This window comes from Trematomus bernacchii, unplaced genomic scaffold, assembly GCF_902827165.1.
Source record: "Trematomus bernacchii unplaced genomic scaffold, fTreBer1.1, whole genome shotgun sequence".
NCBI classification, from domain to species: Eukaryota; Metazoa; Chordata; class Actinopteri; order Perciformes; family Nototheniidae; genus Trematomus; species Trematomus bernacchii.
In genome coordinates this window covers 15,454,140-15,481,773 of record NW_022987720.1, presented here as the reverse complement: position 1 = coordinate 15,481,773, position 27,634 = coordinate 15,454,140, and the positions used below count along the sequence as shown (strand labels likewise).

General features: G+C 39.8%; 6 protein-coding genes across 6 annotated transcripts; 2 read left to right on the top strand and 4 right to left on the bottom strand.

Moving 5' to 3' along the window:
• Nucleotides 1-1,499: 1,499 nt before the first annotated feature.
• Nucleotides 1,500-3,193, top strand: LOC117492876 (cytochrome c oxidase subunit 6A, mitochondrial). The gene is made up of 4 exons (XM_034143296.1): nt 1,500-1,632; nt 1,947-2,022; nt 2,777-2,922; nt 3,041-3,193. The coding sequence occupies exons 2-4, from the start codon at nt 1,947-1,949 to the stop codon at nt 3,128-3,130; spliced, it is 312 nt and encodes a 103-aa protein (XP_033999187.1). The 5' UTR covers nt 1,500-1,632; the 3' UTR covers nt 3,131-3,193.
• Nucleotides 3,194-4,552: 1,359 nt separating this feature from the next.
• On the bottom strand, nt 4,553-11,851 carry armc5 (armadillo repeat containing 5). Its single transcript, XM_034143889.1, has 7 exons — nt 10,926-11,851; nt 10,454-10,484; nt 10,232-10,342; nt 8,741-9,629; nt 7,695-8,497; nt 6,900-7,032; nt 4,553-6,562 (listed from the first exon to the last, which is right to left on the bottom strand). Exons 1-7 carry the CDS (start codon nt 11,313-11,315, stop codon nt 5,098-5,100), a joined length of 3,822 nt encoding a protein of 1,273 aa, XP_033999780.1. The 5' UTR covers nt 11,316-11,851; the 3' UTR covers nt 4,553-5,097.
• A 257-nt stretch (nt 11,852-12,108) lies between these two features.
• si:dkey-66i24.7 lies at nt 12,109-13,748 on the top strand. Its single transcript, XM_034144205.1, has 2 exons — nt 12,109-12,308; nt 13,128-13,748. Exons 1-2 carry the CDS (start codon nt 12,215-12,217, stop codon nt 13,733-13,735), a joined length of 702 nt encoding a protein of 233 aa, XP_034000096.1. The 5' UTR covers nt 12,109-12,214; the 3' UTR covers nt 13,736-13,748.
• Nucleotides 13,749-15,186: 1,438 nt separating this feature from the next.
• On the bottom strand, nt 15,187-17,511 carry LOC117493576. The gene is made up of 3 exons (XM_034144204.1): nt 16,955-17,511; nt 16,051-16,282; nt 15,187-15,943 (listed from the first exon to the last, which is right to left on the bottom strand). The coding sequence occupies exons 1-3, from the start codon at nt 17,249-17,251 to the stop codon at nt 15,213-15,215; spliced, it is 1,260 nt and encodes a 419-aa protein (XP_034000095.1). The 5' UTR covers nt 17,252-17,511; the 3' UTR covers nt 15,187-15,212.
• Nucleotides 17,512-18,055: 544 nt separating this feature from the next.
• Nucleotides 18,056-22,405, bottom strand: elob (elongin B). The gene is made up of 4 exons (XM_034143517.1): nt 22,319-22,405; nt 20,473-20,607; nt 19,711-19,819; nt 18,056-19,546 (listed from the first exon to the last, which is right to left on the bottom strand). The coding sequence occupies exons 1-4, from the start codon at nt 22,319-22,321 to the stop codon at nt 19,434-19,436; spliced, it is 360 nt and encodes a 119-aa protein (XP_033999408.1). The 5' UTR covers nt 22,322-22,405; the 3' UTR covers nt 18,056-19,433.
• Nucleotides 22,406-23,751: 1,346 nt separating this feature from the next.
• zgc:153292 (uncharacterized protein LOC100003014 homolog) lies at nt 23,752-27,616 on the bottom strand. The gene is made up of 12 exons (XM_034142242.1): nt 27,458-27,616; nt 26,815-27,016; nt 26,637-26,669; nt 26,383-26,498; nt 26,172-26,283; nt 25,904-25,936; nt 25,769-25,810; nt 25,432-25,665; nt 24,721-24,824; nt 24,291-24,456; nt 24,137-24,199; nt 23,752-23,903 (listed from the first exon to the last, which is right to left on the bottom strand). Exons 1-11 carry the CDS (start codon nt 27,520-27,522, stop codon nt 24,155-24,157), a joined length of 1,152 nt encoding a protein of 383 aa, XP_033998133.1. The 5' UTR covers nt 27,523-27,616; the 3' UTR covers nt 23,752-23,903; nt 24,137-24,154.
• Between the last annotated feature and the right edge of the window lie 18 nt (nt 27,617-27,634).

The following is a 27,634-nucleotide window of genomic DNA, read 5'->3' as shown; positions in this document are numbered from 1 at the left end:
CTGACTGACATCACAGCTGGCTCTGCTGCTGTTTGCTCTGCAGCCAGCCGCCGCCCAGACGGAGGCCACAGGCTCACTAATATTGTGTAAATCAAGAATTAACCCTTAACACACTGGAGAAAACAGTATAAAAATAATGAATTTAAAATGTCAGACAGTGGCTTTTTGTGGAGACGTTTCTAAGATAGTCAGGGTGTAAGAGAAATGACGATCCGTCCTTTGATCAAAGTAGGATGACCATTATCTAAAATAAAGTAATGAAAGGATATTAACACTATTATAACTTAGTAACATGTTGTTTTGATTGTCAACAAATACTCAAAAGAGCATTTCAATGTTGTAGTTCATCAATGTGAAGCCAATTTTAGATACTTTAAAACGTTTAAATAATACTGGGTAGATGAGTACAACACTTCATGATATCATATAAGTATATTGTGTGTTTTATATTTTTAAAAGTTACTTAAGCCGTCAGATAAATATAGTGGAGTAAAAAGTACAACATTTGCCTCAGATTAGAGGCATTAAATTGATGTGGGCAGAACTTGTAAAACTTAGTAAAACTTCACTAATGATGATGACAGTATTAAAAGGGAATACAGACTTTTTGCCAAACTTTAAAAGTTGCAATAAACTAAAATGTACTTGCATGTACATTTAAATCCAAATGTATGAAACACATTTTTTTCAAAGGTTATTCTGGGTCACTTTATCTGTCAGAACTAGAGAGATCTCACCAACAGGAGGCAACCTTACTGCAGAGGTGAGCCTGTGCAACACAAATAACTAAAGGGAGTGTTTAAGGGCAGTGCACTTACAGTCTACACTGTACAGTACACTACTCCATCTGGTGGACACTCTATTAAGGTAACACATATAGACCTTTCCTCTGCCAAACAAACTACCATGGCCAATATGAATAAATACTTGATTTATAAACATTTAATTTCATAAAGGTTTATTTGTGTTGTTGATTCACATGCAGGTCTACCAAAGAAGTGCAAATGATTCCCATAGCTAAGGTAGAGCAGTATCAAGGCACTGTCTACTATAAGAAAATAAATAGATGTTTTTAACCTGAAGATAACAAGCAAAAAAAATGTGTTCTACATTCCAAAAGAGGCGTGCACATTATTTACAATTATTAAAATAACTTTTTAAGCACCGGAGATGTAAATCCTACTGGACATTTCCAAGAGGTCTACTTAATGGGCCTTAAAGGCTTCAATAGTTTACTTTCACTTCATATCAGCTTTCATCTAACCTGGAGGCAAAATTAATCAAAACAAGAAATAAATACAACTAAAATCAAAAGCTTGCACACTGTTGAGGCCGGCCAGCCACGGCCGGCCACACACACACACACACACACACACACACACACACACACACACACACACACACACACACACACCCCCTCCCCCCTATTCTCTTCGTCACATATGAGCCTTTGCACTTGCCCAAATATAAAGTTTCTTGGCTCATGTACAGGTAGGGAGGAGTCAGACACACAGAGTTCAGTCGAGGACAGACTGAAGGACGAAGAAGCAGGAACGAGAAGCAAATACAAGGAGTTCGCCAAAAAAATAAGAAGATAATAAAGTAAATTGAATACTGCCTGCCTGAAGATCAGTAAGTTCTTGCTGGATTTTTAAATTATATTTATTTTAAAAGGTTTACCACCACTCATCGTAAACAGCAACACTAGAAGGCCCAAGCCCAGCTGCCTGCTGCTGTTGTTTATTCGAAGGGAGCCATGATACATTGCTTAATATTTCAGCAAATGACTGCTTAGAAGAGAAATATGTGGTGTTTAAATGGCTGTGTAGAGGCTCTTCATATTAAACTAAAAAGAAGATAACACTTGGATGATTTTTTCTGGTGATTAGAATTTTTTTTTTTTTTAAGTACCGTAATTTATGGCCAATGTGTCTCCACCTCTCCAGATGTCTGTGTCTCCAGCTGCCTTGGTGGCTCGACGGGCGCTTGCTGCTGCGTCAACCTCCAGCCATGCAGGAGGAGGTCAGTGTGTATTTTCTGTGCCCCTCAAACTAAAACACAAAAAAAATTAAATCCGTTGTGAAAAGTAACAAATGAAATATACCTAGTTGAAGTACATATGAGCAGTTTAGAGCTACATGCATATTTAGTAGATGCATAAAACAATGAAAAAAATAATCAATAATTAATCAAATTAACAAATAAAATATGAGTTTATCATTTTGATAAAATATACAACTTCTTTGATGCCATGCTACGAAGCACTAAAACAGTAATATTAAAGTGAACAATGCATGAATAACTAAAATAAAATTATATATTATAGGCTATATTATTCTGAAATGGGAAACTGCATAATGACTACTTTGGTTCTTAATGTATCTGGTGATAATTATGTTGTACTTTTAGTGAAGTTAAATTGCATGAATTTTACAGAGTTTTTCTGAACCGTCATATTGCTATTTGTCCTTTGGAAGAAATTCTAAGTTCTTCTGAGTACCTCATCACTGAGCAAAATGCATCAAAGCCTCTAGATTTAGAGATTCTGCATGTAACTGCACCTCTCGTACAGTTTCTTTTGTTGAACATTAACTGAAATGTCTGCAGAGCTGGCAGCCGTCCTGCACATTCATGCTACTTGGCCGAAAGACAGGAAGTACATTTCATTGTTGATAGACTCAGAAGAGAGACAGCTGCTGTGAGGTTGTTTCCTTGTTGTGCCTGCGCCTCATTCAGGGCTTCAGTAATGCACTTTCACTGGTTGTTGTTTCCACAGCGAGGACCTGGAAGATTCTGACCTTTGTTTTGGCCATCCCTGCTGTTGCTGTCTGCATGGCCAACGCCTACATGAAGATGCAGGAGCACTCCCATCATGAACGGCCAGAGTTTGTTCCATATCCTCACCTGCGTATCCGCACCAAGGTGAGTCTCAATCAGCATACCTGCACCTGGGTTTAAAAAACATAATCTCTCTGCCATTAGATCAATGTTATTGGTTTTGTTTACCTTGTTGTTGACTTGTTTTGATGTCTCCTTCTAGAAATTTCCCTGGGGCGATGGCAACCACTCCCTGTTCCATAACCCACAAACCAATGCTCTGCCTGATGGCTACGAGACTTCCCATCACTGAGCGCTTCAATCACATTTCTCAGATGTGCTGTGCTCCTTATTAAAACTTGAGTCTCCTGGTGTACTTGGCTTTATTTTACTGATCCAGGGCCCACACCACATACAATCACTTGCTGGAAGACAATGAGTCCCATTTATTTTTTGTTTAACTCAGAGTAGTGCTTAATTTAATCAACCCTTACTGCTTCAAAATGTGTTTGGTTTCACACACACACACACACACACACACACACACACACACACACACACACACACACACACACACACACACACACACACACACACACACACACACACACACACACACACACACACACACACACACACACACACACACACACACACACACACACACACAATTTTTCAAAAGCTGAATATAGTCTCCAATAATTGTGTTGCCTCCTTAACATTTACTACATAAAAACTACAATGCACAGCTATTTTAAATGATAGATTCATGACCTAAGTTTAAAGATTAACATCTTCAATATGAATCAATGAGCTTGAGTCTTAGAGCAACATTCGTGAAATTGGCTAGATAGATAGATAGAATGGGAGGGATGAAACCCTCTTTAATGGTCACACATGCAGAGCACACAGCACACACAGTGACATTTGTTCTCTGCTTTTTACCCATCCTAGTAGTAGGAGCAGTGGGCAGCTATTGTACAGCAATGGGAGTGAGGAGGGAAGGGGGTTGTCCGGTGCCTTGCTCAAGGGCACCACGGCAGAGCAGGAGGTGAACTGGGACCTCTCGCAGACCCAACGCAGCAACCAGGAAACGACACCAGTAATCCAGCTCACACTCTCCGCTCCTCGAGCCTCAAAGGGCGGAGCAGCGAGCCCTGCAACGTCCCGCCAACACGGCACCCAGACCCCACGCAGCATTCTCATCTGTTTGTCATTACTGGTGTTATTTTCTGGTTGCTAACGCCATTGTAACACATAATTACTGATGTACCGCTGTAACGGTGGTGGACTCATCAGAACAGAGTGGGCGAGCTGACCAATCAGAGCACAGTGGGCTCACAGGGAGGGGGGGGGGGCAGGAGCTCCAAGAAGGCGTTTAGGACAGAGAGTGAATACACATACTATACAGAGATGCTGTATGAGAAAACCAATGTGATTTTGGAACACTGAACAATGTAAATCTATTCTAGTAGACCTCAACAATGGAATTATGATCAGTAGAAATGGCCATGACATGGGCCCTTTAACATTGTTTGCAGCTAATATTGGTAGCAATAAATTAGTGCAACAGTAGGAGATCATCAAAGTCATTAATATTCAAACTAATTGAATAATAGTTAAACAAATAGCTGTTTTACTCTGTTGTGTGATTTAAACAATATTGAAATTGTCATAAGCCACGCAGTCGGATTCTGAATAGACAAACTGAAAAAACAAGAAACGGAAAGCAGAATGATGTTCCAACAATATATTTAGTGGCATAAATTTATATGGGACAGTTGGAATCTATAAACTGTATACTTGCCAATTCAAATTATCTCTATGTACAAAATAAACAACTGGTTTCTAGACCAACCCTGATAATTCCAGTACTTCCAGCTAAATGACATTTCTCAAATAAATTGCAGAATTTTTACAAAAAAAAAAAGAAAGAAAAATCACAATAGATATGTCAAAAGAAATTATAATACAATTTTGTCATGCTGGGACGGGCTGCAGATAAACAAATTACAGATCAAAACTCAAATGAAATGTATGCTTCGAGTTTATGAAAATAAATCAGTCAGTCAGTCAGTTAGTGCTCAAGGAATTCATACAGCAGGTTCTCATGTAATCATGCTGTTGCTGTAACCTGCACTTTAAAGTTAAAGACATTTGATGAAATTAGTACAATGGCAACTTTTCTAGAAGCTTATAACAAGCCCTAAAGTCGACTCAATTAATCTGTGCCCTCTGAATTCATGCCACCAAACACTCGCCGTATTATTTCCTCCTCGCTCAGCTCAGAGATACTGCAGCCAGACTTAGCAGACCCTGTTTCAGAGTCTCTATACAGTCAGCCTCTCTGGCAAGTCTGCGAAGGCAATCCCCAGCTAGAGAGGAGGACAAGAGGGGCCGAGGGGAGTCCTGACAGCCCAGCAGCAGAGACAGGCAGGCCCGACCCAGGGCAGGGTAGCTGTAGCGCTGAGAGAACCAGTACACCTGGGGGAGGAGGGCAGCCACGGACCCACCCTCAGCACTCGCTGTTGAGGAAGACATTGAGTCCTGAGCTGATGATTTTAGACGCTGTGCTGAACCTTTCAAGTTCTTTGGTCTTAGCCTCAACTTTTCTGGATCACGTGATTTGTCCACCCCTGACACACAGCTTGATTTTGAAACTCGAATGACGCCATTGATTGTCTTGTGGTCCGAAGCACGAGAGGTTATATTCTTGTCCGTCTTGAGCAAGGAACTGTTCTGTTTCTGCCCTGGTACATTTTCAGTTTGAACCTCAAAACCCGTCAACTCTAACTCAGATGTACGATTAGCCAGGTTCTCCTCTGCAGACTCGAGACAGTCTTCGTCCGATTTAGATGCAGCCTTTTCAACCTTGTCAACTGTTGGAGCTGATGCAGCTCGATAAGCAACCTTTGTGGAGCAGGACAGGAGAAGAGACACGCAGAGATCTTCCAACTCTCTCTGTAGCTCAGTCACTAAAAATCTGCACGCCCCAATCATCACCTCACCTAAAGCTGTTTTCTGGAAATCCAAGTCTTCTGTTGAGCGATCCTCCCGCTCTTTTTGGCAGAACCCTAGTCCTTCGAGAACTAACTTGTCCAATACCAGGCACTGCCCCCTCTTCTCTCCTTCATCGCTTTCGCTCGTTGTTTCCGTGTCCTTGGTAAGGCGACATCCGTGCAGATAATGCAGAACTGGTAGCAGCATACCTTGGCTGACATCTTTGATGCGGATGGCTTTTTCTACACTACCCTGAGCTTCTCCAAAACCGCCTCTCAACAGAGCCCAAAAGTATTCAGAGCCAACCCCCTCTGTCCCTTCCACCCCGGCCACGGCCTCCCTGTTGGCCTGGACCTGAGTCCCGTCATCCAGCAGCAAGAGGAGGTCAAAGTCTGAGACTCCGTACGGACAGGTGTCAGTCAGACGAGGCCTTTTCGAAGGAGGAGGTGACGCTTTGTCAATTTCACTGACTGACTGTGTTGTAATTAGACTAAGATGTTTCTTGCCAAGCTCCATTTTGATGCTACCTGTCAATGTAGACAGGCATCCAATCAGGAGGCAGGACAACAGCGAGTGGAGCTGAGGAGTCAGGCCTGAATGTGACGTGTTAAACCAATCAGAAAGCAACTTTCCACATTCAGCGGGGTGGTCTTCCTTCACATCAACCTCATCGCAACCAAGGGGCTGCAGAGCCAAGAGCAGCCCCCCGCAGTCCAGGAGGAGCTTCTTCAACAGGGACTTGTTGCTGTCGGAGTAAAAACATACACATGGTCACTTACAGAAATGATTCTGGATCCATTCTGCAATGGAGTAAGTAAATATAAAACCATTCAATAAATTGCATGGTAAAGTTTCTGACAAATGTTATAAGGAAATTATGAAAAGCGGAAAAGTGGAATTTTCTATTCATAATGAAGGCTTTTTTATATTGATATTAATAACAACATCATTTGGTACAGGTCTGAGCTTAATAAAGCAGGTGTCAGGTGTACATGAGTATAAGTAAATACATTTAAAAATGAACAAAGAGGTCATAAAACAGATTTCATTTTTGACTGAGGTTATTCAGATCTACCACTCACCTGCAGATTAATGGCAGCGACAGCGCACAGTTCATCTTGTCAGACTCGCAGCCTGACAGCATCACGTGGGCAACAACCCCAGACCCAAATCCAGATTCACACTGGACGTGCAGATTATTAAGCAGAGTAAGACCTGCAGAGAAAATAAGTGCACATTTAAAAACTACTCTTGTGTGTAACAAAAAATAACCAATATTGAGTTAAATGACAGAATAGCTGGTTCTTGTGTATTATTCGTGTGAGAAGTAGGCTCACATTGATCTGTATCGGCCCTCATACTGACTCATTCAGAGCATCAGCTAGATGGGAATGATCCACATTAAATATTTAAGATTTATTTTGTTCATGTCATCATCATCATCATCATGTCAGGCAGATGAGTCATACAGCTAGCCTTGGCCTAATGTTGCCGAAGATATCATTGTAATGCTCCTAACAGTTTGGCATACACACTTTTTAATTGGGTAAAGAGAAAACCTTGGATAAATGTGTATGGCTTCATCTAAAGATAAGGAACTGGGAAGATGGATGGGTGCATCCCTAGTCAGAGAAAACTTGAATGATGTTTAAGTTGAATGATCTAACGAATAACATACATAATGCTACAAGTAATACAATATAATACATGTGAATTATGTATAACTTCACAAGGCAATAAGCATACACATAGGTGATGCTTTCAATTATATTTTAGAGGGAGATAAGGTTCATATGTCAAATATTGCCTCTTAACTGTTCTAAAGTTACAGTGCTGCAGGTTGCAGATAACTCATCTGAGTAACATCTTTATCTTACCGAGTTGTTTGACTTTAGCTTTCACTCGTTCCGTCTGCCTCTTCCCTCCCTCGAATCCTCCCCCCCTCTGGCAGAGATGGTGATGAATGAGAGCTACAGATCCAGTTCGGACCAGCGCCTGCAGACAGTTTGGGTTGCAGCTCAGCCGGCACAGCATCCGGAAGCACCTGCTGCTGGGGTCCTGGTGCTGGGTGAGGTAGTAGAGCAGGCCGGACATGACGCCCGGGCTGATCAGAGCAGCACTCGGGTCAGTGGAGTGGGAAAAGCGTGACAGCAGCAGCAGGATGGGCGACTCAGGGGTCCAGGGCTCCGGGTGGTAGGGGTGGTAAGCCATGGTGCGGGGCACAGAGGGAGGGGTATCAAGAGTTACTTTAGTTAAACAAGCGGCTGAATTAACGCGCTGCCTCCTTCTGTGAGGGGAGAATAACTTTGACGGAGAGACGGGTGTTTGGGGCGTTTTAGTGGGGGAGGAGAGAGTGGAACTGGGCTGGGTTTGGGCTGTGAGCGCACTGGAGGATTGAGGACTAGAAGGCGGCGGATCAGTGATTTTAGAGGAGGAAGACAGCTGGGGATGGGCTGAAGAGGACACGGGTGAAGGCTGTGCAGCTTTTTTAGAAGTGGAAGAGGCAGTAGGGTTGGATGGAGAAGAGTTTTTAAGAGAGGAAAGGGAGTCAGGGTTTGGGGAGGAGGTTTGAGGCGATGAAGAGGGTGGGATCTGAAGACTCCCCCATTCCCCTTCAACTCCAGACGAATCGAGCAGGTCGCCCTCCGAGGAGATCAAACCCTCAGACACCAACCAGGACCTGAAGACAGAAAACAAGCATTAGGGCTGTTCAAATTGACCTTTGAATATTTCTCCTAATAAAAGAAAGTCAATACATACAGGTAATTGCACTGTTGAGGAACCTGTGATCTAAGTTTTTCACACATTACATATTTACACCGTAGTTGTGTATATGTTAAATCTATTGAATCTTGATAAACAATAGCAAATAGTAGAATGAAAATCAGGGAAAATAGAAAAAAAAACGTTTAATAGACCATACCTGAGACTTAAAAAGCTTGATGAGCATAGCTCCTTTCCAGCTTCCTCCTTCTTGCAGCCCTCAGGAGAAGGAAAGTCAAAGGATTCAAAACAAGACGAGGGCAGGAGCTCAGTGGGAGACATGCTGGCGGAGAGGCTCACATCCATCTTCTCATCAGATTGTTCCTCGCCTCTGGTGATCTCCACCAGTCGTGCAACAAGCAGAGGGACCAGTCCCAACTCCTGCAGCTGCTCCATAGCAGACTCATCAAAAACAAAATCTACACAGGCAAGGATGGTGAATCTGGAGAGGGGGTGACCCTGATGCGCAGCCAGAAAGCCAATCAGCACCTCCAGTCCACCGCTCTCCTTCACCTTGGCCCGGTTTACCGCCTCCTTGCAGCACAAGCACAGCGCCTTAAGGAAGACTCCAGACTTCAGAGGGTCCCTCTTCACCTCCTCAGTGAACTTCTGAATGACCCCCAGTGACCCCACCAGAGGGCGCAGACAGCCTTGGGCGCACAGGTTGGCGAGGGATTTCAGTGCCAGCTCCTCAAAAGGTTTACCCGACTCCCCCGACGCCATGACACCGAGCTGAGTGAGGACTCCAGAGCGGGACGCCTCCCTGGCACATTCAACCCCACAGCCCCGGGTCAGCTCGTGGAGCGTCCTGAGCACCGCCCGCCTCAGCGCCAGGGGATATTCTGGAGCGATGAGGGGGGCGAGAGAGGATAAGGTCCCCTGGGTGAGCAGCGACAGGCGGTTAGAGGGCGTGTCTGAGAGGTAGAGGAGAGCCCGAGCAGCAGACTGAGCGCACTCCAGTTTAGGACAGGGCTCTTTGGGCGGAGCATCAGTGGGGGAGGACGGGCCAGAAGAGAGAGACACACAGAGGAGGAGAAGAGGAACCCCACCTGTGGAATAAAAATAAAAAAATAAAATGGATGTTAATCTGACAGAAAATCATTTACCTTTCCCATTTTTGCCAATTTACTAATAAATAAATAAATAGCACTGTTCTTTTATTGGCCTCATAATAAAAATGTATTTTCCAGTATAAATATCTAACTACCAATAATAGACTCAATTAATTGAGTGGTATCCCACTAGCCAAGAGGGCAACATCTACAATGTGTAAGTGAAATATGTAACATCTTACAATTACATGAGTTATTAACCAATTCAATGAGAATAGTAACACAGTTAGTGAGTACGCGAGTTCAATCTGGTAATATGATGAGAACCAAACCAATTACACTATTAAATGGAAATTAGCTATTAGCTCAAATCTGGCTTTAATTAATCTCTTCTCTTTTATGAGATTAATGTAATGTATGCATGGTCCTTGTTGAAATAAATATATAATAAAAAATTAAAATGTAAGATGCACGTCCTTTTGGACACATGCTCTCTGGGTGTAAAGCTGTAACTACAGCAACACAAATACTGATATAATTGCCCAACACCTGTTCCGTATAAAATGGCTTTGTTTGTTAAATTTGACATTTAGACTAACCTGCAGAGTGGATGAGTGCAGAGCTCTGAGCATCCATGGCCAAGTTTCCCAAAGCCCGGGCTGCCCTGTTCTGGACGGTCTCCAGGGCCATATTTTCCTTCAGGATCTCCACTAAGACAGTCAAAAAAAGTTGCCATTTTATTATGTGCAAATTATTGCAAGCCTTAAAGAGTCCTAATTCTGAGATCAAATGTCCGTACAAGAATGTAAATGACCACTTACCTACAATATTTATTCCATCAAGCTTACGAACCTGAGAAAAACATTCAAAAGTTAAGAATTTCACTGGGTGGTTTTATAAATATAATGTTTAATATAAGTGGTGCATCTTGAATATTTCTATTGGAACTTCATAATCCAACTAGAAAATAAAAATAATCACAACTTTAAACATCTACAGAAGTGATATTCTAAGTGCACATTGCAGCAGCAGTAAGAATCCAAAACATTATATACTGTATAATAGTAAAAAACTGACAGGAAATATTTTACCGCACAATGAGCAGATATACCATTGCTTCAAGTACATTTTGGTGGTAATTTTTGAATAAATGTTATCTGGAAAGGATGGATCTGAATAATTATTTGAACACTGTTCAATACAAGGACTCTCTTGGAAAATATATTTGTAATCTCAGTGAGACCTATCCTGGTAAAATAAAAAATAGCCTCTCTGTTATTCCTTTTATCTTACCTCTATGCGTGTTAGCAGCTCAGTGCAGCAGTTTGCCAGGATGCTCAGAGCCAGGTCAAGGGTTTTCCTGGAGCACTCTGGGTGTTTGAGCAGCTCCAGCAGGGGTCTGAGACCACCTTGAGTTCTGAATCTGGCAATGCCAGCCTTGTCCCCCTTAATGTGCTGAGTCCGGATTGCAACCAGGGCTCTCCACTGAGAGGCTCTGATCCTTTTGTCCCCCTCTCTGCCACCGCCTGAGTCACCGTTGCCATGCTTGTGATGTTCAGCTCCTGATCCGGGTTTGCAGCAGAGGTGAGCCAAGCACCAGGTCAAAGAAGACTCTGGTGATCTCTGGTCTCTGGAAGGAGCTCTTGACTGATTGCAGTCCATTTGAACAGGTGATGCAGCCATAGTCCCCGGTTCAGTTATCTTAATGTTTCTCGTCTCAGTTTAGACAGATTTTAAACACATTGTGGAGCATCATTGAACGCTTCCAGTGAAATAGAGAAATAAAATAACATGTCCGTTTACTTAAAAATGTTTAAGTTTTTCACTCAACTAATGAATGTGTGCTCTTAATGACTTCATTCACGTTTTCAAAAGTTTCCACAAAAAACAACATTCTGGTGTCAATAAACTACAGATACCATGAAAAAGTAAATGTGTACCACCTGACGCCGCAATCGCTGATGGGAGATGGAGTTCCACCAGCTTCGGTCCCCTCCCTAAAAACTGGCCTACATCGTGGGAAGGCCGAACAAGCGTTATTCTACGTGATATACGTGTATCATCTCAATGTAACATATTTTTACATATGAAATGACGGAATAAAGCTCTAATTGATCAATGTTCTGTTACCACTGGCCGAATAGTTTTTGTGAAACAAAATGCAATCGCCTGTGTTAGCCGCTAACGCCATCTTTAGCCAAACAACAAAACAGGGGCGGTCGCGGAAGAGAGCAGGGAGTGAAGAGGTGGGCCGGTTAGATATACGCTGGGATTTGTAGTTTAAATCAAGCTGCATTTAAACTCACCCAATGCATTTCCTCCCTTTGAAAACTACACTACCCATAGCGGTGATAAAGCGTTGACGGTGTTGAACAATTCGCAGCGTTTAGGGATTGTAGTTTAGTTGATACACTAGAAACATTAGAAGCCCGTTTATGGCCACTAGAACGAACTACACGTCCCAAGCGGCTAAGTGACGTTGTTATTGTCATCGTTTTACGCGATGCATCGGTGCTTCTGAAATGTTGTTAAATGCCACGGTAATTACAGATTAATACATTGAGTTCTGTAGTATTAACTCCATGGAGGTACTCGAGACAATTGTGATACAAAGTACTGAAGTTGAAGGAAAGGAAACTGTCGTGTCTAGCGTGGACGTCGATAAAGCCAAAGCTGGTTAGTAACGTTACATGGTGAAGTTTAAAATGTTTCATCCAGTCATCGCATGCAGCGAGGAGGGCCTGATGAATGCGCACTAATCTATGATTATTATTATTGTCATAAACCATGATCTATATACTGTCAGTGACACTAAAGAAACTCAAAGTTATCCATTAACTTGTGTCCTCAAATAGTTGTTTCCATCAGACAGGTTGTGTAAAATAAAATGATTTATTTTTAACACAGGGGAAAAAACTGTTAATGTTAAGGGGCTCTATATTCATACAGTCTATGGTAAGGAGGTTAAATGCAAAGTTATATATTTTGTCAACAAATTAAATGCATAAAAGAAATTCAGATCAGAATACTTGGGTGAAAGTACTAATACCGCACTGTTCACATCCTTCAATACAAGTAAAACCCATGTTAAAACCTTACAGAAGTAAGTAATAAGTATTTTTAAAGCAAGTTTTATCTGTTAACTACATTTAAAGTATGAAACGTTTGGGAGGTAATTATTCAGTTATATGGATACTTATATGCTGATAGTAGTTGGGTAGAAAAATATATCATACTATATACAATTATCATATGTTTGTATGGTTTCTGGCCTGTGCAAACCACTGAAAGGAAAGGGGATGAAAAACCTAAAATCTAAAAGTTACTTAAGCTGCCAGACACATTTTATACCTAAGTTAAACCTAAAAGGTTTACCTATGAAATGTAGTGGAATTAAAGTATGAAGTTGCATACAATGAAAATACTCCAGTGCAAAGTACAGTACTGGTGTAGATGTAACTTAAAAACATGTTATATGTTTGTTTTCCTCTCTAGAATTTATATGGACCCTGCAGGCTACATGGCACCTTGTCAACACCAGACTTGAAATGGACCAGGCTTTTGATCAGCCAGTGTGCAAGAAAAAGAAACTTTGGGAGATGGTGGCAGAGAAAGTGAACGCCAAACTGCGGGAGTCAGAAGTAACGAATGTCACAGTGAAGGCCTATGAGTGTGACCTCAAGTGGAGAAACTTGCTGGCAACTTACAGGAAGAATGCTGAGAGGGCAAAAAGGCTGGGGGTGAACAGCGTCCACTGGGAGTTTTTCAAGGCCATGCACGAGGTCCTGGGTAAGAGCAGGGAGGACGTCGAAGCCCAGCGAAGGGCAAAGCTCAGTGGGACCAGAGTGGGCAATGCCATGGCCAGCAAGAGGTTTACCCCAATCCTCCCTACACCTCCTGCTACATCAGCTGCTCCCTGCTCGGCCCGGCCGCCACAAGACGTCCTGCAGCTTTATATGGAGCTGCAAGAGAGGAAGATGAACATGTGGGCTCAGCAGAAAGCCCTGGAGGAGAGGAAGATAGACGCTATTAACAACCTGGCCCAGGCTATCTCCAGCCTGGCTGAGAAGAACAGCATTCAGATGTCAAAGGATGGACATTAAACCCCAAAAGTTGTTGCTCTTATCAAAAAAGACGTTTGACAATGCACCAAGAAAACAGCAAAGGCAAATTAGGACAATTTTTACGATTCACAATGGATAATAATTACAGAGCTGGGGGAGAATAGCCACATTTATTTGTGAAAGTTTGTGCTTTTCTCCTCGTAAATGTAACACTTTTATCTCATAGAATAATCGTTTTGACTAAATGTTACAGTTTGAAGAATGTGTATATTTTTTCAAATATTATTTGGGCTGTTTTCGCCTTTAATCGATAGCCGACGCCAAGGACGGAGAGGAAAGTTGGAGAAGGATTTTATTTTTATTTTACCTTACCTTTATTTAACCAGGATAGGTTGAGATGACATGCAGTAGTCTGCCTGGAACCCAACCCTTTGCACTAAGCCTCTGTACATGGGGCGCCAGCTTTAAAAGGTAAGCTCCCCGGCAAGTCCCACAATTTTAGGAATAGGTTTGGCCACTCTGACTTCTGCACATTTCAACCTGACACCAGAAGATGGGACATGAGACACAGACCCACAAAATATACCCTGGACAGCTCTTGATTCTACTGCAAGCAGATCACAAGCCGCCTCAAATTTGTCCTTTTTTTATGTCCTATTAGATGTTATTTCTACTTATTTTTTTCCTAAAAGATAAGAGCGAGTTATTGTACCATCATCACTGTTCCAGTTATTGATATTTAATGTCAACAACCTATGCAAGAGTAGAACATTTTTAGTCTGCTTTAATACAGGCCCTACATGGTGCTAATGAACAAACTGAAGTGGAAATAATCACAGCAGGATTATGATTATTGTTCAAGGGAAGTCAAAATAAGACCTCTTCATACTCACATTTTACTCTGGAACAATAGTTAGTTAAACGGATAATCTTTCCTAAAAGAGGCATCGATAACAACTATAGTATTTATAGACATGCTTGTACTGTCATTGTATTTATAGGATACACTTTAACAGCCAGTGTGAACACATTAAGAATGTAGAGTATTCTAATAAAGAGTCCTGCAATAAATACTGCCTTTGCAAATGTTTTGTCTGTCTTGGCTATGAGCCTGATCAAGTAGAAAGTTGATTGTTGAACTTTTTTGCCAACTAGTGGTCAAAGTGAGAAACACACTGTGGCATTTCTGATCAACTTTCTTAAAGCAGGAGGGTCTGATATGAAGAAGAGCTGTGTCAAGATCTGCTCTAAGGCAAAGCAAACATGTTTTACATTGTAAAACAAAAATATATTCCAATAGGTTTCTGATGTGTTTTGTTCATCATTGTTTAAGGATTTATCCCTTGGTTCCTTAGACTTGGAAGAACATTTTTTGAAACCCAGAGTTTTTTTTGTCTGGCATAAGTCCTTTTTTGTGAGATTACATTTTCATTCAGTTTTTATGTCTTTATGGTCATTTTACTATTAATACATTTATGTGACATCCCTGCAGCATAAACATTCTGAAAGTCTTCCCCTAGATATCATCACATGTGTTTACAGTACCAACGTTTTTAAACAACAAATCTGAGATGGTGTCACGTCTTTGTGCACCTTCTTCATCTACCTCCCCATCTTCCTCTGGGGTTGTGTCTTCCTCTTTCTCAACATCTCCTTGAATCACTTGTCCCATGTCCAAAAATACATTGTGCAAGACACAAGCTGTTAGCACGACAGCTCTCGCTCGATCATAGTTTCCTATATCCAGATACTTGAGCCTTTGAAATCTGGCTTTCAGGTTGGCAACAGCTTGGTCCAGGATGTGAAAATGCTCTTCCAGATTCGTGTTAAAGAGCTCCTCTCTGGGTCCCTGATACCCTAAATATGGAGTTAAAATCTGAGCTGTGAGCGGGTAGCCAGCTCTGGCCAAGAGGCAGGAGCCAGGGGGCATCAGATCAGGATGCTGTTTGAGTTTGTCTTTCAGAGCGTTGCCCCTGTCCATGTTCGATCCTTTACTGATTGTGCAGTGTAGGAACCGGCCCTTACGGTCACATACGAATTGAAGGTTGAGCCAGGAGTCGGGATGAGCCTCCTCCTTCATCCTCTTCACCTCAGGCATTGTGCTCTCCACATCGTGTTTCCCTATAGGCAGGCGGATGGGGATGCGGGTGTGTCCCAACACTCCCAGGACCTGAGGGAGACTTTGCTGCTGCTCCTGCTCGATCTCTTGTATGCAAAGTGGGAAAAGGGCTTCTACAGCTTCTATGCCTTGAGAAAAACGGAGAAATACCATCAATATTATTATTTTCAAACTACTCTTAAATCATTGACACTTTACTGATCATGTCCCACAGACAACATTGAAGTCAACCCACCGACTGGCCACCTGATTTGCCTCTCTTCCAATGTGTTGATGCGCTCACAGAAAGAAAAGAAGGTCCTGTGGATGTTTCCTTTCTCCAGGTGGAAGCGGCGGGACACGGAGCGGTAGCTGACGCGCTCAGAGAGCAGAGTGAGGGAAAGCTGGACAGTGTTGGACAGGGACAAGCGAGCCCGTCCTGCCATTCGAGCCCTGGATTTGGAGCTCTGAAGCAGGTCTGTGATGTACTGATAGAAGGGGGGAAAAAAGAAGATTATGTTCCAGCATCAGTCAGACACTGATTCAAGGTATTTCAGGTGAAATTGTTTCGTATCATAATGCATTCACTAACTAATTTATTGTTGCAAGAATCTCCATGGTCTAACAGCAAGAAAAATAAACAAATATATTGGTCTCTTTTTATGGTTTGAAAGAAGGGGCAGCTAGAAAGAAACATTAGGCTAAAGGCAGGCAATGTAAACATTTGGTGTGAAATGTCACAAGTTTTTGTATGACACATTTCAAATGACAAACATATAAGATAAGGATATATATGAATGATCAAACTTTTGTATTATTGTTGTCGTAATTGGAATAATAATATTGAAACTAAAATAAAAGTTGTACCTGTTAACCACAACAAAAATATTTACTTTAAACTGCCTTTTTAGGTAAAGTTGGTAACATTGAATTGTGCTAGTTTGATGTGCATTTAATGTGTATCTTTGTATATTTGAATACACTGTAGCCTTGAGTGTTGTGGCAACCCTGGGGTCTTACAATGTCTGTGTACACTAGTTCGAAGAAAAACAGAGAATATCATATTAGTGCACAGCAGATAAGTTAAATCATGTTACCCCTTTTGACAGAAACTTATTTTAACAGTAAGTGTGTTCGTATCACCTAACACAGACTGATACCTGGACTGCAGCACAGTCTGAAGCCTCCAAAGCTTCCTCCGGGGACTCCTCCGGGGGACTGCTGCACGATGTTGTCGTCTGTAAATCTTCGGGCTGCACATTAGTTTGACTCTGCAATGAATGTACGTATAAAGCAGTAGGAGGCTGAGTTTTAAGTGTCGCCATCATCTCAGCCTCCAGGACCCCCTCCACCGCCTGGTCCAGCCGCTGCTCCAGCTCGCCCGGGGACAGGGGCTGCCACTCCCGCTCCACCATGTCCAGCACGGCCCGGCCCGCAGATAAAACATACTCCTCCATCTGTTGTTGTATTATGTTGGCCTATCCTTTGTTAAGTCATGGGTACTCTTTTTTGCCCATGTATAGGACACGTTAGTTAAACCAACTAAGTTGTTTGTAGTTGCATAGCTAGGAGTCGCTGATCACCGCGGCTAGCAGAATGCTAAACTAGCCTGCTAGCTAACGGACGTTGCCTTCATGTGTTCAATAAAGTTCAGTATGCTGCCTTCAAGTGCTTTCGGAAAGTTCGGAAACTTGTTTTCAATCATTAACAACAATAGGCCTACACATAAAGTAAAAATAAACATATACACAGGTTAATGTATCTGAAGGCAAATGTCAAGGGATAAACATGTTTTAAAAAATAAATAAAAACAAAACATACAGTAAGTATGTCTATCTAAATAATACAATTTTCTCTTTGAAACATGATAGTGAGGTTTAACTCAAGCACATTTCATTTATGAAAAAGTACAGTACCTATGGGAATGAGCTTAACTAACAACATTGTTTGCAAAGTGGTATATGTTAAAAGTGTATTATTGTTTTATTAACCAATTTATGAAGTGACTGAGAAAAAAAGGCATAGTAAATGCCATCCCATCCCACATTATAGTTATGTGTTCAACTCATTACCTTGCCATTATCTTCTGTGATAGCTTGTTATTGCATATGAAGCTGACTCTTAGCACTGCAAGTAAACACTGTATGATAACATGTAAAGCAAAATCAATAATTATATTTAGTTTGCACAAAATAATGCAATATCTATAACTATCTTATGTTTACCTTGGACTGTATACAAAACACCACAGTGCACAGGGGTGAAAAACAGATGTTTTAATGTTGAAATCATTTACAAGTGCAACTTTGATCATGTCCTACTGTTTAACAGCCTCCACTTGCAAATGTTAATGTCAACCATGTTATTCAACAACCCACGGTCAGAATGTAATTTCCTGTTGTAACTAATAGAGGGTTTTAGTTGTTTCTTTAAGTGTAGTTTTCTAGATCACAAGACCCAGTGTTATATTTAAATTTGATTATACAGCTTTTGATGTGATTTTTTGATTTCATTCAATGTGCAGATAATAATTCCCCTTTTAACTTCAGGAAAACTATAAGAAATAAGGTAATCGGGTATAATACAACACAAGTTGCAGCATGAACTGAACCTTAATAGGAAGGGATTCTGGTACAATGCAGAGTCAGATGTGCAGCCAGTTATTCACAGGCACGGTTCATAACTTTGCACATGACAAACTTCCTGTTAAATTAAAACGGTTTAGGTTTACTGGAAACAATTAGCCCCACTGATTAAAGTCAAGATGTCATCGGCTGCAATAAAAACATTGGAGAGGAAATTGGTAAGGTAAAAAAAAAAATCACTCTTAATTTATTTTTGATTGCTGCCTGTCGAACTTCACATTCAACACCAGGTCCATGCCAGCGTAACATGTGTTGTAAATACCAATGAGTGCATTCAGTCTCAGTAACTTCTGTGAGCAGCTACAGTAGGAAAACTACAACTACTGATTGGTAAATAACCTGGAAAATGCTCATCTTAATGTCAGATCTCCTGCCAACAAGTTCATCCATTTTATTTCAGATTACTATGGTTGTTTTTGAAATACAGATAGTAACTTAGAAATTCACAAAATCCAAGCTATTGTTGCAACACATATCCAGGCCAAAGACCAAAAACATGTTAAATCCTAGTAATAGTTTAATAAAGAAACACACAAACATAAAGCCTAAAAATGTAACACCTCATCAACTCCAACGTTTAAGCCAGCAAAATAAAAAACACAAGTAAGGCAGCAATAACCTTACCCCAAATAAAGACTAGAATGAATTAAATACGAGGTACAATTTCTTATGTTCAGTCGTTACCAATCCCATGGATGACTGACAGTGTTGTGACAAGCCCTCCAGGAATCTGAAGGGTCTTGTGTGAAATTATCAATTTATCTAGCATGCGTTCACTGATTTCAGGACAAATAAACCACTTTGAAGCACCCACCCTCACATTTACAACAAGGGGTATCCGTGTTTGTAACTGTTTATGCCCAGCTGAAGATCTGTTGTCGGCATGGTAAAACTCACCCGTGGAAGCATCACTTCCCAAAATTCTACCCTCCCTCCAATCCGTGCATTCTCCCTCCGACCCCCGTGTGTCCCTTTCGTCTCCCTGCCCCCTCCCTCACTGTACAGCCTGCTCGTTGGCTGTGCTGCCCGAGTCCTGGGGCTTCATGACGTCAGGGAGCTCTGGGGGAGTGGAGAAAGACTCGAGCCTCAGCTGCTCAAATGAATCATCTGGGAGAATGACAGAAAGTGACAACAGTGAAAAGAGAGAAAGAGATTATACAAAACGGAGTAAACCAGGGCACACAAAAAAACAAATGAATTGATGGTATTTAAATAACAAAACTACCTGAAAAAGTTTTAACATGGGGTCGATTAAAGGCTACACTACTTACCACTCAGACGGAAGGCTAATCCCACCGTTGCTGGGGCCTGAGGTCGGGCTGTTTGATTTGTAAAGCCACAGTTCCCAAGAGTTTGACTGTCATTGAGCATCACGTCATCCTGGTAAAGAAAATGTAGAAAATGGTAGTGTAGAGCTTGATTCACTTTATATTTAACACAGTGAGTCACACAGTATAAAGTAACAGCCTTTACAAAGATAGAGTTCAAGGCATCTGAAGAGATCTAGGACTGAGGACTGACAGTGCATTTTTACACAATGCTCCCTGGATAAAACAATGTGCATTACTCTGAACCAGCAAATGTGTATCAAAGTCAATACTAAGTTTTAAACTGAAAGAATTCTGTAACTATTGTGTAAAATATAATTAAAAGTTGTCCTAGCACTTGGCTTTCAGATTCAGTCAGATTGTCCATGCATAAAATAGTTAGAAAGGTATCTCTGTTTTTATTCATATAGTGAACCCAACAAATTGATGAAATTCATCACATTGATGAAAAAATCCAATATGATCATATACAGTAACAGTTCGTTAATTGAATTGTAACATTGCACATATATTAAATACAGACATACACGTTTTAAAAAGATCCCATTAAAAGTATCTCATAGCCAAAAGTGATGTTTTAATATGGTTGTTTTGTCTGTCCAAAAGTAAGAAGGCTGAATATGTTCAATTCACTGACAAATATGACAATTTAACTTGAAAGTGGTCCACTAACTAACATTTCCCTATTAAGGACAGGTCATTTACCTTGTAAAGTTTCTGATCTTCAGGTGGCCTCTTTAAAACGCCTTCCACAATGCGCTTGAGTTCATAGACTGTGGTTGACTCTTTGGCATCTGTGAAGATGGTTGTCTTGTTACGTCGGATCATAAGAAACACATCCTGAAAGAAAAGTCACTGGACATGAGGCACTGATGACTTCCAGGAATATTCTTTACTTTAAAAAAAAAGATTCCAGCACGAACATCAATAAAACCAAAGCAGATTAGGAACGTTACATCCTGAAGTTAAGCTGGTTTATCCGAGTCATTTCATGAAGCAACATCTTTATGAATGTTCTCTAGTCTCTGTATATTGCAGATTATTACAGTCATAAAGTGATATGAACTGAAAAATGTAGGTCATTTATGACATCATACTGGTGTTTCAGACAAGCTGTGAAAAAAAGGCATTACACTTTAACATAACAAGTTGGAAATGTGATGCAAAATCATATAATGTACCAACCAATGACATGCAGTAATGGTAAAAGTACCCAAACCCTTAAGTTATGTAAAAGTACTAATACCAAACAGTTTGAGTAGCAGATGAATGTAACTGCCTGCACTTGACAGCTTATCACATTTCTGCTTCAACTTCCTATGTTTATATAAATATGTGTTTATTAATTTTCTAATTAACCTTCTCCCTGGCATTAATAACATATAGATAGTAGTAGAGGTGAAGATTTTGGAGTTTAGCCTGAGTTATTGGCATTTTATTATCTACTTTATTTGCTTATGGTTTTCAGTAGGATGATAGACTGTTTCATTGTCTTTAACACATGCATGAGATTGTGCCAAACTGAAGATATTGCTATGTGGTTATTTGTTAAACTCGGGGAAATAAAATGCACAACTTATTTTACCATTATCAGTGTTCAGAAAAATCAGTAAACATATGTAAATGTGTGGAAGTTGTAGTGAAGCTGGCAGGGACAGCAGTTTGGTTATTTAGTTAATTATTCTTGGCAACTTACACTTTTTAAGGGTTTAAACTGGTTTCTTAAAATAAATGTTGACTACAACAATCAAAGTTGTAGATCTATGTCTTGAAATACCATTTATACTGATAAGAATGTTGTTGTGGATGTATTTTATTTTCATTCTGATGAGATAAAAGTACAATTTTAAAAAGTAGTCAAGTTATTGTGCATATCAATGCAAAGAGTGTAGTTCGATAAAATGATCAAAAAGACTTGCCATAGCAGCTGCTAGCTAGCGTCAAAACGAGCTAGGTTAGCTTAGCTCTGGCTACTAAGGTGGTCGGTAAACCAACTGTTAGCTGCAGTACTTTAGCTTCCTCGATAGAAAAGTTACCACTGAACACACTTGTATGCATACATGTAAATGTTGACATCAAGTTTATTTTAATATATGTCGTTTTGTAGATAACAACGTTAGCTGAGCTACAGCAGCTATCGTCCCTGTCAACTTCAGCTAGTTAGCTTCTTCATGGTAAGCTAGCCATTTCATCAAAAGCAAAGTTTGTTGTTTGAGCTGTCACTTATTAAAAACAATGCTAATATATATGCCATTTGTTTTGGACCCTGCTCCGCGTTCCTTGATATTAATTCTAGCACTGCAAAGCCCAGTCGAAGCTATCTGAGCTACAATGTTGACGTTAACCAACGTAAGGAAGCTAACTCATGCCAGCAAGCGTTAGCTAAACAAAGGCATCAGCTTTAGGAGGACCGTTTTATATGACAGGCTTAGTTTACCAACTGTCAGCATGTATTTTTAAGCTCAGACAATGTCTAAATGAGAAATTAAAGTAAGGTTTGGTTAGTCAACAGGCAATTACACTGTGAGCTGTATCTGTTTTCCTCACTCACCATTTCTTGCGGTTGGTTGCACACAGAAAAGAAAACTGCCTCCACCGCACAGCGACAACTGAGATCACAGCAGAGACAGAACAACTCCAACACCAACCAGCAGGTGGCGGCACTTTAACCCTCTTATTCTAATGTTATTTTGGATTTTATTTAATATATAATAAATAATAAAACGATTCTTTATAAATAATGCTGGAATAAATTTTAAAAAAGGCACTGAGTTTATAAATAAATGCATAGAAACATATACATGAGATAACGTGGTTGAATAAGAAATCGATTTTCAAACAAAAAGGTTTTCAAAGGACTTTTATTTATTTCAGGGGACTTTTATTTATTTCAGGGGACTTTTGTGTATAATTCCACATTAATTTAATTTAGGGGACTTATATATCCTATTTCCCAGTTTATTATTTTATATTCAAAGAAATGGTGTGTTGTTATTTCACATTCAAACAAATCAAAGGCATATTTATTTATTTTCTACTAAATTCAATAAAGATATTTATTATGTATTATTTATCTGTGATACTAGAAATGTGATTTGGGGTTTTTAAAGTTCGACACAATTGTACTTTCAAATTCATATTATATATTTTTGTTCAGTTTTACATGAAAGTAAATTTGCTAAAGTAAAACCCCACTTTCATGTCTCAAGAAATAAAAGGAGCTATATATGGAGACAACAGAGCTTCATCATCAAACCAATGATAAGCCTTCAGCATGTGTCCCTCCCTAGTGAAACAAACAGGTGTTTATTTTAACTGGTTGCTTTTCTTCATGTGGAAGAACTAAACTTCCTCCTCTCAGCCCGAGGCAGCTGTCACTGCAGTGAGTGTGACAGCTGAACTGACAGCAGCTGAGAATAACAAATTAAGCAAGGTGTGACAAAATGTGAAAGAGGTCTGTTTTTCTGTAATGACATCTGGTTGGCAGATAAGAGGCTGCATCAAAGTGTGATACAGAAAGAATTACAATAATTTAAAAACCTACACAAACGGGTAAATACACGTAATACTACTTCGAAAGGTGGTTTTAAAAATAAACAATTAGAATTTATAAACTAGATAAAATAGAATGGGCATACTAGAAAATGTGTCACTTGAAACATGCTCCTGAAACCTAGACGGTGTTTTCGTTTTTTTTGTCCGAAAGATTTCCTATTTGTGTAAAAGCTTTTTCATGTTAACACGTAAAGCTGACTGCTGAAAAGTTGATTTATTTCAAAAACACATTGACTACGCAGGAGTATTTTTTTTGTAGTCTCATTTTGCAAAATACCACATAGTCAACACAATTCTCATTTAAAGTTATTATACATGGCAAAGAGGCCTATAATGTTCCAACTCAAAATAACTGGACTCCAGCTGTCTCACAGTTGCTCAGGAAGTAAAATTTAGGAGCTTATGTAACAGAAGGGCCAACTCACAGAATCTTGACGTGAATCATTGTTTTATCTACAAGACTCAAACAGATCACCAACAGAAATCTAGCACATTTCCATGACAGTTCTTGATCGGTCATAAAATAACCTTCTTCCCCGCTTTGTTAATGACACAACAGATTTCCTTCCACATCAATTGACCTGTAAAACAATAATAGAAACAATTGGTAACATCAAAGTAAACTGTTAAAAAAAAAAAACTAATATCCTCAAACTTGTCTTAGAATATTTTCAAAGTCATTGACTTTCTCTTTCTGGATAACACCTTAAAAAATGCCAAAATGATTCACCAGTACACCAGAATCTTCTTAATATTATATAGAAATGTGATATGTATTTGGACACATAAACGTTTGAAAATGTATTCAACTCACCAAATAAACTTTAAATATTTATCTCACAACAAAAGCACTCTCCCGGATCTTGGAGTAAACATACTGTGGAACAAACAGGCAAGAAAACAAGAGTCATTCTACAGTGTGTGTGTATTTATCATAGACAAGTCAAATGCTTAGAACCTGCACTTACATCCAGTCCTCTGGGGGAATGAACAGGCTCTGGTCCCTTACAGCAGAGCACTGAAAAGGGTCTCTCCTTTGTTTTTGAATGGTCTTTGAAACACAGACTGAAAACCTTGGCAGGCAGATAGACATCCCAGTCGGGCGCATGTTCCTCTATTAGATCACTTACCATCCTGTTAGGGAGCAGCAAAAAGAAAACATGTTGGAATAATACAAACATTTCATTTTGTGTCCTTAAAGCATTTATCATCTTAAAATGAAAAGTACACTTACAATTTTGTTACTTGACCTGTATGCACATTTCTTTTTTTATTGTTTGATATTTCTCTGCACTGATTAAATGGCTACGACACATCAATTTGGACCTCTGAAATGCACCAAAGAAATACAGATATAGTAATAAGAGAGCAAATAATCTCTGTATGTAAAGTACAGACCTGTCAATCATCTGCTGTGTGACCAAATCCAAAGTGCCCGTCTGCTGATGATAGACAACAAGAGCCATGGAGACCTTCAGCTGATCTTTCAGTTCTCTGTTGATCTAACACACAGTGTACATGTGAGAAACTGGTCGATAAGGAAACAATACTGCACCAATACAATTATAAACAATATGTGTAAGGAGCTACAAATTCTGCCCATACTCCTTGCTAGGGTCCCACTAGCATGTGTCTATCTGTTACTAAATGTAATTTATCAAAGAAGGTTTTTTTCTTGGGGTTTTGTGTTGTAGTCAAAGCTTCATGGCTGGATTGATAGCAAAGAAAACAACAAAAGATATTGTGCAGCAGCTGCATTAAGTGTGATGGATGGTGGTAGAGATTACAAAGATTATCATGTTTACTATTGTGAGCGTTCATGTCATTGCTGAACAACAACAGAATTAGACTATTAAGGGTTATAAATCCTATGCTAAGACAATATGCCACTATATCCCTTAAATGTGGTTTTAAAGAAACCTTCAATGACAGACTTTGGCTGATTTAAGGCCCCTATGTTTGGTTAGTTTTCAGGAACTTCTATGAAAAAAGTATGGTTATGTAAGATGAATTGAATATTGATATGGAAGCTATTTACAAGTCTGGCAATTACAATTACTAAAAAGGGGCAGTTATCAAAAGTATCAATTCAATCAACAATGTACTCACTTTGTGGACTATGTCATGAGGCAGTCTGGAGAGGATTCTGAACGGGTATCCAAAGTGGGCGATGATGTCCACGATTTGCTTTGCCACATCTGGAGGGAGGCAAGACTGCATCGGCACAGCTTCCACCCACTTGGAGTAGTAGTCCGTCACAGTCAAGATGTATTTGTGCCCGTTCAGTGTTTGATGCAGCGGACCCCTGACATCCAGGCCAAGCCACTGCCACGGCTCTTTCACCTGCCATCACATCGTGCACACATGCCATTGCAATAAGAATCCCAATCCATTTAGTTTGTATTTATTTTTTTCCATACAATCAGATTATCTCAGAGTAACATACCTCTATCAACTTTTCGGGATCTTCACACGCTGTCTGTGAACACTACAGAAGAGCACTTGTTTAAAATACATCATAATATAGAAGTCCAAGTTTAAAAGGCAAATATTGCATTTTCAAATCATGAAGACTACATACACTTAAATTGTCATCTGGAGCCCACTGAATATCCTGAGGGTATGTGTGAAAAATAGAAAATAATCATATTAGAAAAATGTAAGAACAGTAATAATGGATAATAAACTTAATAATTATGGTAAATATCCAACAACATAAGGCTTTTAATCTGCCTAATGTCATACCATACATGCCCTGATTTATGCTATGAAAAAATATATAAATTTGTTCGTAAAATTATCAAAACACTGATTTGTAATTATATTTTATATATAATAACATCACTTACACGTGGTTCGCAATAATCTCCATGGAAGAAATGTGGAAATGACTCTATCTTCAACAGCCCTTCATCGACAATAATCCTCCATTTGTCATTAGACTTTTTTGGGTCTTTGTCTCTGATATCAAACAATTACAAATTAAATAAAGACGCATTAAAAAGGCAAGAATAGAAATGGGTACAAACTTGATAAAATACACTTTCTATAGTAACATACCCAGCAGGCTCTTCTGTCTGTCTGGCTTCTTTGCTCTGGACTCTTCTCTTTGCCTTGACAGGAGTCCTTGTTGGAGACTGAGATGGACTCGTGTGAGAGGCTTTAATACCAGGGGGCTGCGTTCACAATGCAGAAAACCACACACTGTTTCAGAGATTTTAGAAGATTGAGGTCTCTGATTTATATTTTTAACTTCAGTCAAAGAAAGCTCAAATGTTTTATTACAGTTACATGTCAATACAATATGCTCTCACCTTGTTCCTCTTACTTCTTGGAGTGCTGGAAGCCTGCATCAGGTGGACAGTAATTACATATGAGATATATATTTTAGAGAATTATCAAGAAAGGACAAAGACGTTTTTTGATGAAGCAGCTAGCCAATTAAAGAATTTAAATATCTTGTTCTGAAAAAAATGTTGGCAACATACAAACCTTCCTTTTCTGTGCATCGCCAGGGGATGGAAATATGGTTGGAACTGCATCTTCTCGCAGTTTCACACATTTTCCTGATCTGTCGATGCATTGTTCCTCAAAGTGGTCGATGCACAGCACTGAGAAGCGAGATGGCGTCCAGTCCTTCCACTTCATGTTGAGAAGCCATTTCTTCAGTTTTCTGGGATTGTACAGGGGAAACCTACAGTAGCACAGACATTATTAACTTATTATCATTTTAAAGACAGTAACATTTGCCTTGTATTTTTCTATTTGCAATTCATCACATTAACAGTGTCTGTCTAAAACCCACTTTCAAATTGGTGAAACCATTAGACTACATATAACTCCTCGTTAAAAAAAACACATAGCCTACCTTTTGCGTTATTTTCATTTTAAAACAGCAAGAAATAAAGATTTCAATAACTTTTTCTATACCCCATTAGGCTCATCATGTTTACTTTTATACTTAAAAAGCATTGCTAGATAAAACATCAAAACGAGCTGGAAACACTACGCCGGGAAACCAAAAAGTGGCTACCTAATGTGATTCATGCTGATGTTTACGTTAGCTAAATTAGCTTCACTTTCCACAAATCTGCAAGGTTTTCCCTGTTTACGAGTGAATAATGTTACAACTCACTTAAAATACTTCACATCTGTCTCGCTGGAGCTTTCGCAATTGTAGGCACATTTATATCTTCCCATTTAGGACACAATGTTGTTTAATTTGAGACTAACACACTGATATTGTGGCCAAGATATTTGTTTGATAGAGTAGTCAAGTAAAAAGAAAATACCACTGCAATATCCGGTCAGA

Coding starts and splice junctions, on each gene's coding strand:
- LOC117493576 (XM_034144204.1), bottom strand. CDS start 17,251: ATGGAGGAGTATGTTTTATCTGCGGGCCGGGCCGTGCTGGACATGGTG. Junction 16,283..16,954: donor CAGACTGTGCTGCAGTCCAG/GTATCAGTCTGT, acceptor CCCTTCTATCAG/TACATCACAGACCTGCTTCA. Junction 15,944..16,050: donor GCAAATCAGGTGGCCAGTCG/GTGGGTTGACTT, acceptor GTTTTTCTCAAG/GCATAGAAGCTGTAGAAGCC.
- elob (XM_034143517.1), bottom strand. Junction 19,820..20,472: donor AAGATCAGAAACTTTACAAG/GTAAATGACCTG, acceptor TTTCTTTACCAG/GATGACGTGATGCTCAATGA. Junction 19,547..19,710: donor ATTAGCCTTCCGTCTGAGTG/GTAAGTAGTGTA, acceptor TCATTCTCCCAG/ATGATTCATTTGAGCAGCTG.
- si:dkey-66i24.7 (XM_034144205.1), top strand. CDS start 12,215: ATGGAGGTACTCGAGACAATTGTGATACAAAGTACTGAAGTTGAAGGA. Junction 12,309..13,127: donor CGTCGATAAAGCCAAAGCTG/GTTAGTAACGTT, acceptor TTTCCTCTCTAG/AATTTATATGGACCCTGCAG.
- LOC117492876 (XM_034143296.1), top strand. CDS start 1,947: ATGTCTGTGTCTCCAGCTGCCTTGGTGGCTCGACGGGCGCTTGCTGCT. Junction 2,023..2,776: donor CTCCAGCCATGCAGGAGGAG/GTCAGTGTGTAT, acceptor TTGTTTCCACAG/CGAGGACCTGGAAGATTCTG. Junction 2,923..3,040: donor ACCTGCGTATCCGCACCAAG/GTGAGTCTCAAT, acceptor GTCTCCTTCTAG/AAATTTCCCTGGGGCGATGG.
- zgc:153292 (XM_034142242.1), bottom strand. CDS start 27,522: ATGGGAAGATATAAATGTGCCTACAATTGCGAAAGCTCCAGCGAGACA. Junction 27,017..27,457: donor ACAGATGTGAAGTATTTTAA/GTGAGTTGTAAC, acceptor GTGCTACTGTAG/GTTTCCCCTGTACAATCCCA. Junction 26,284..26,382: donor CAGACAGAAGAGCCTGCTGG/GTATGTTACTAT, acceptor GTTTGATATCAG/AGACAAAGACCCAAAAAAGT.
- armc5 (XM_034143889.1), bottom strand. CDS start 11,315: ATGGCTGCATCACCTGTTCAAATGGACTGCAATCAGTCAAGAGCTCCT. Junction 8,498..8,740: donor TCAAGCTTTTTAAGTCTCAG/GTATGGTCTATT, acceptor TTCTGTCTTCAG/GTCCTGGTTGGTGTCTGAGG. Junction 7,033..7,694: donor AGCTAAAGTCAAACAACTCG/GTAAGATAAAGA, acceptor TTTTCTCTGCAG/GTCTTACTCTGCTTAATAAT.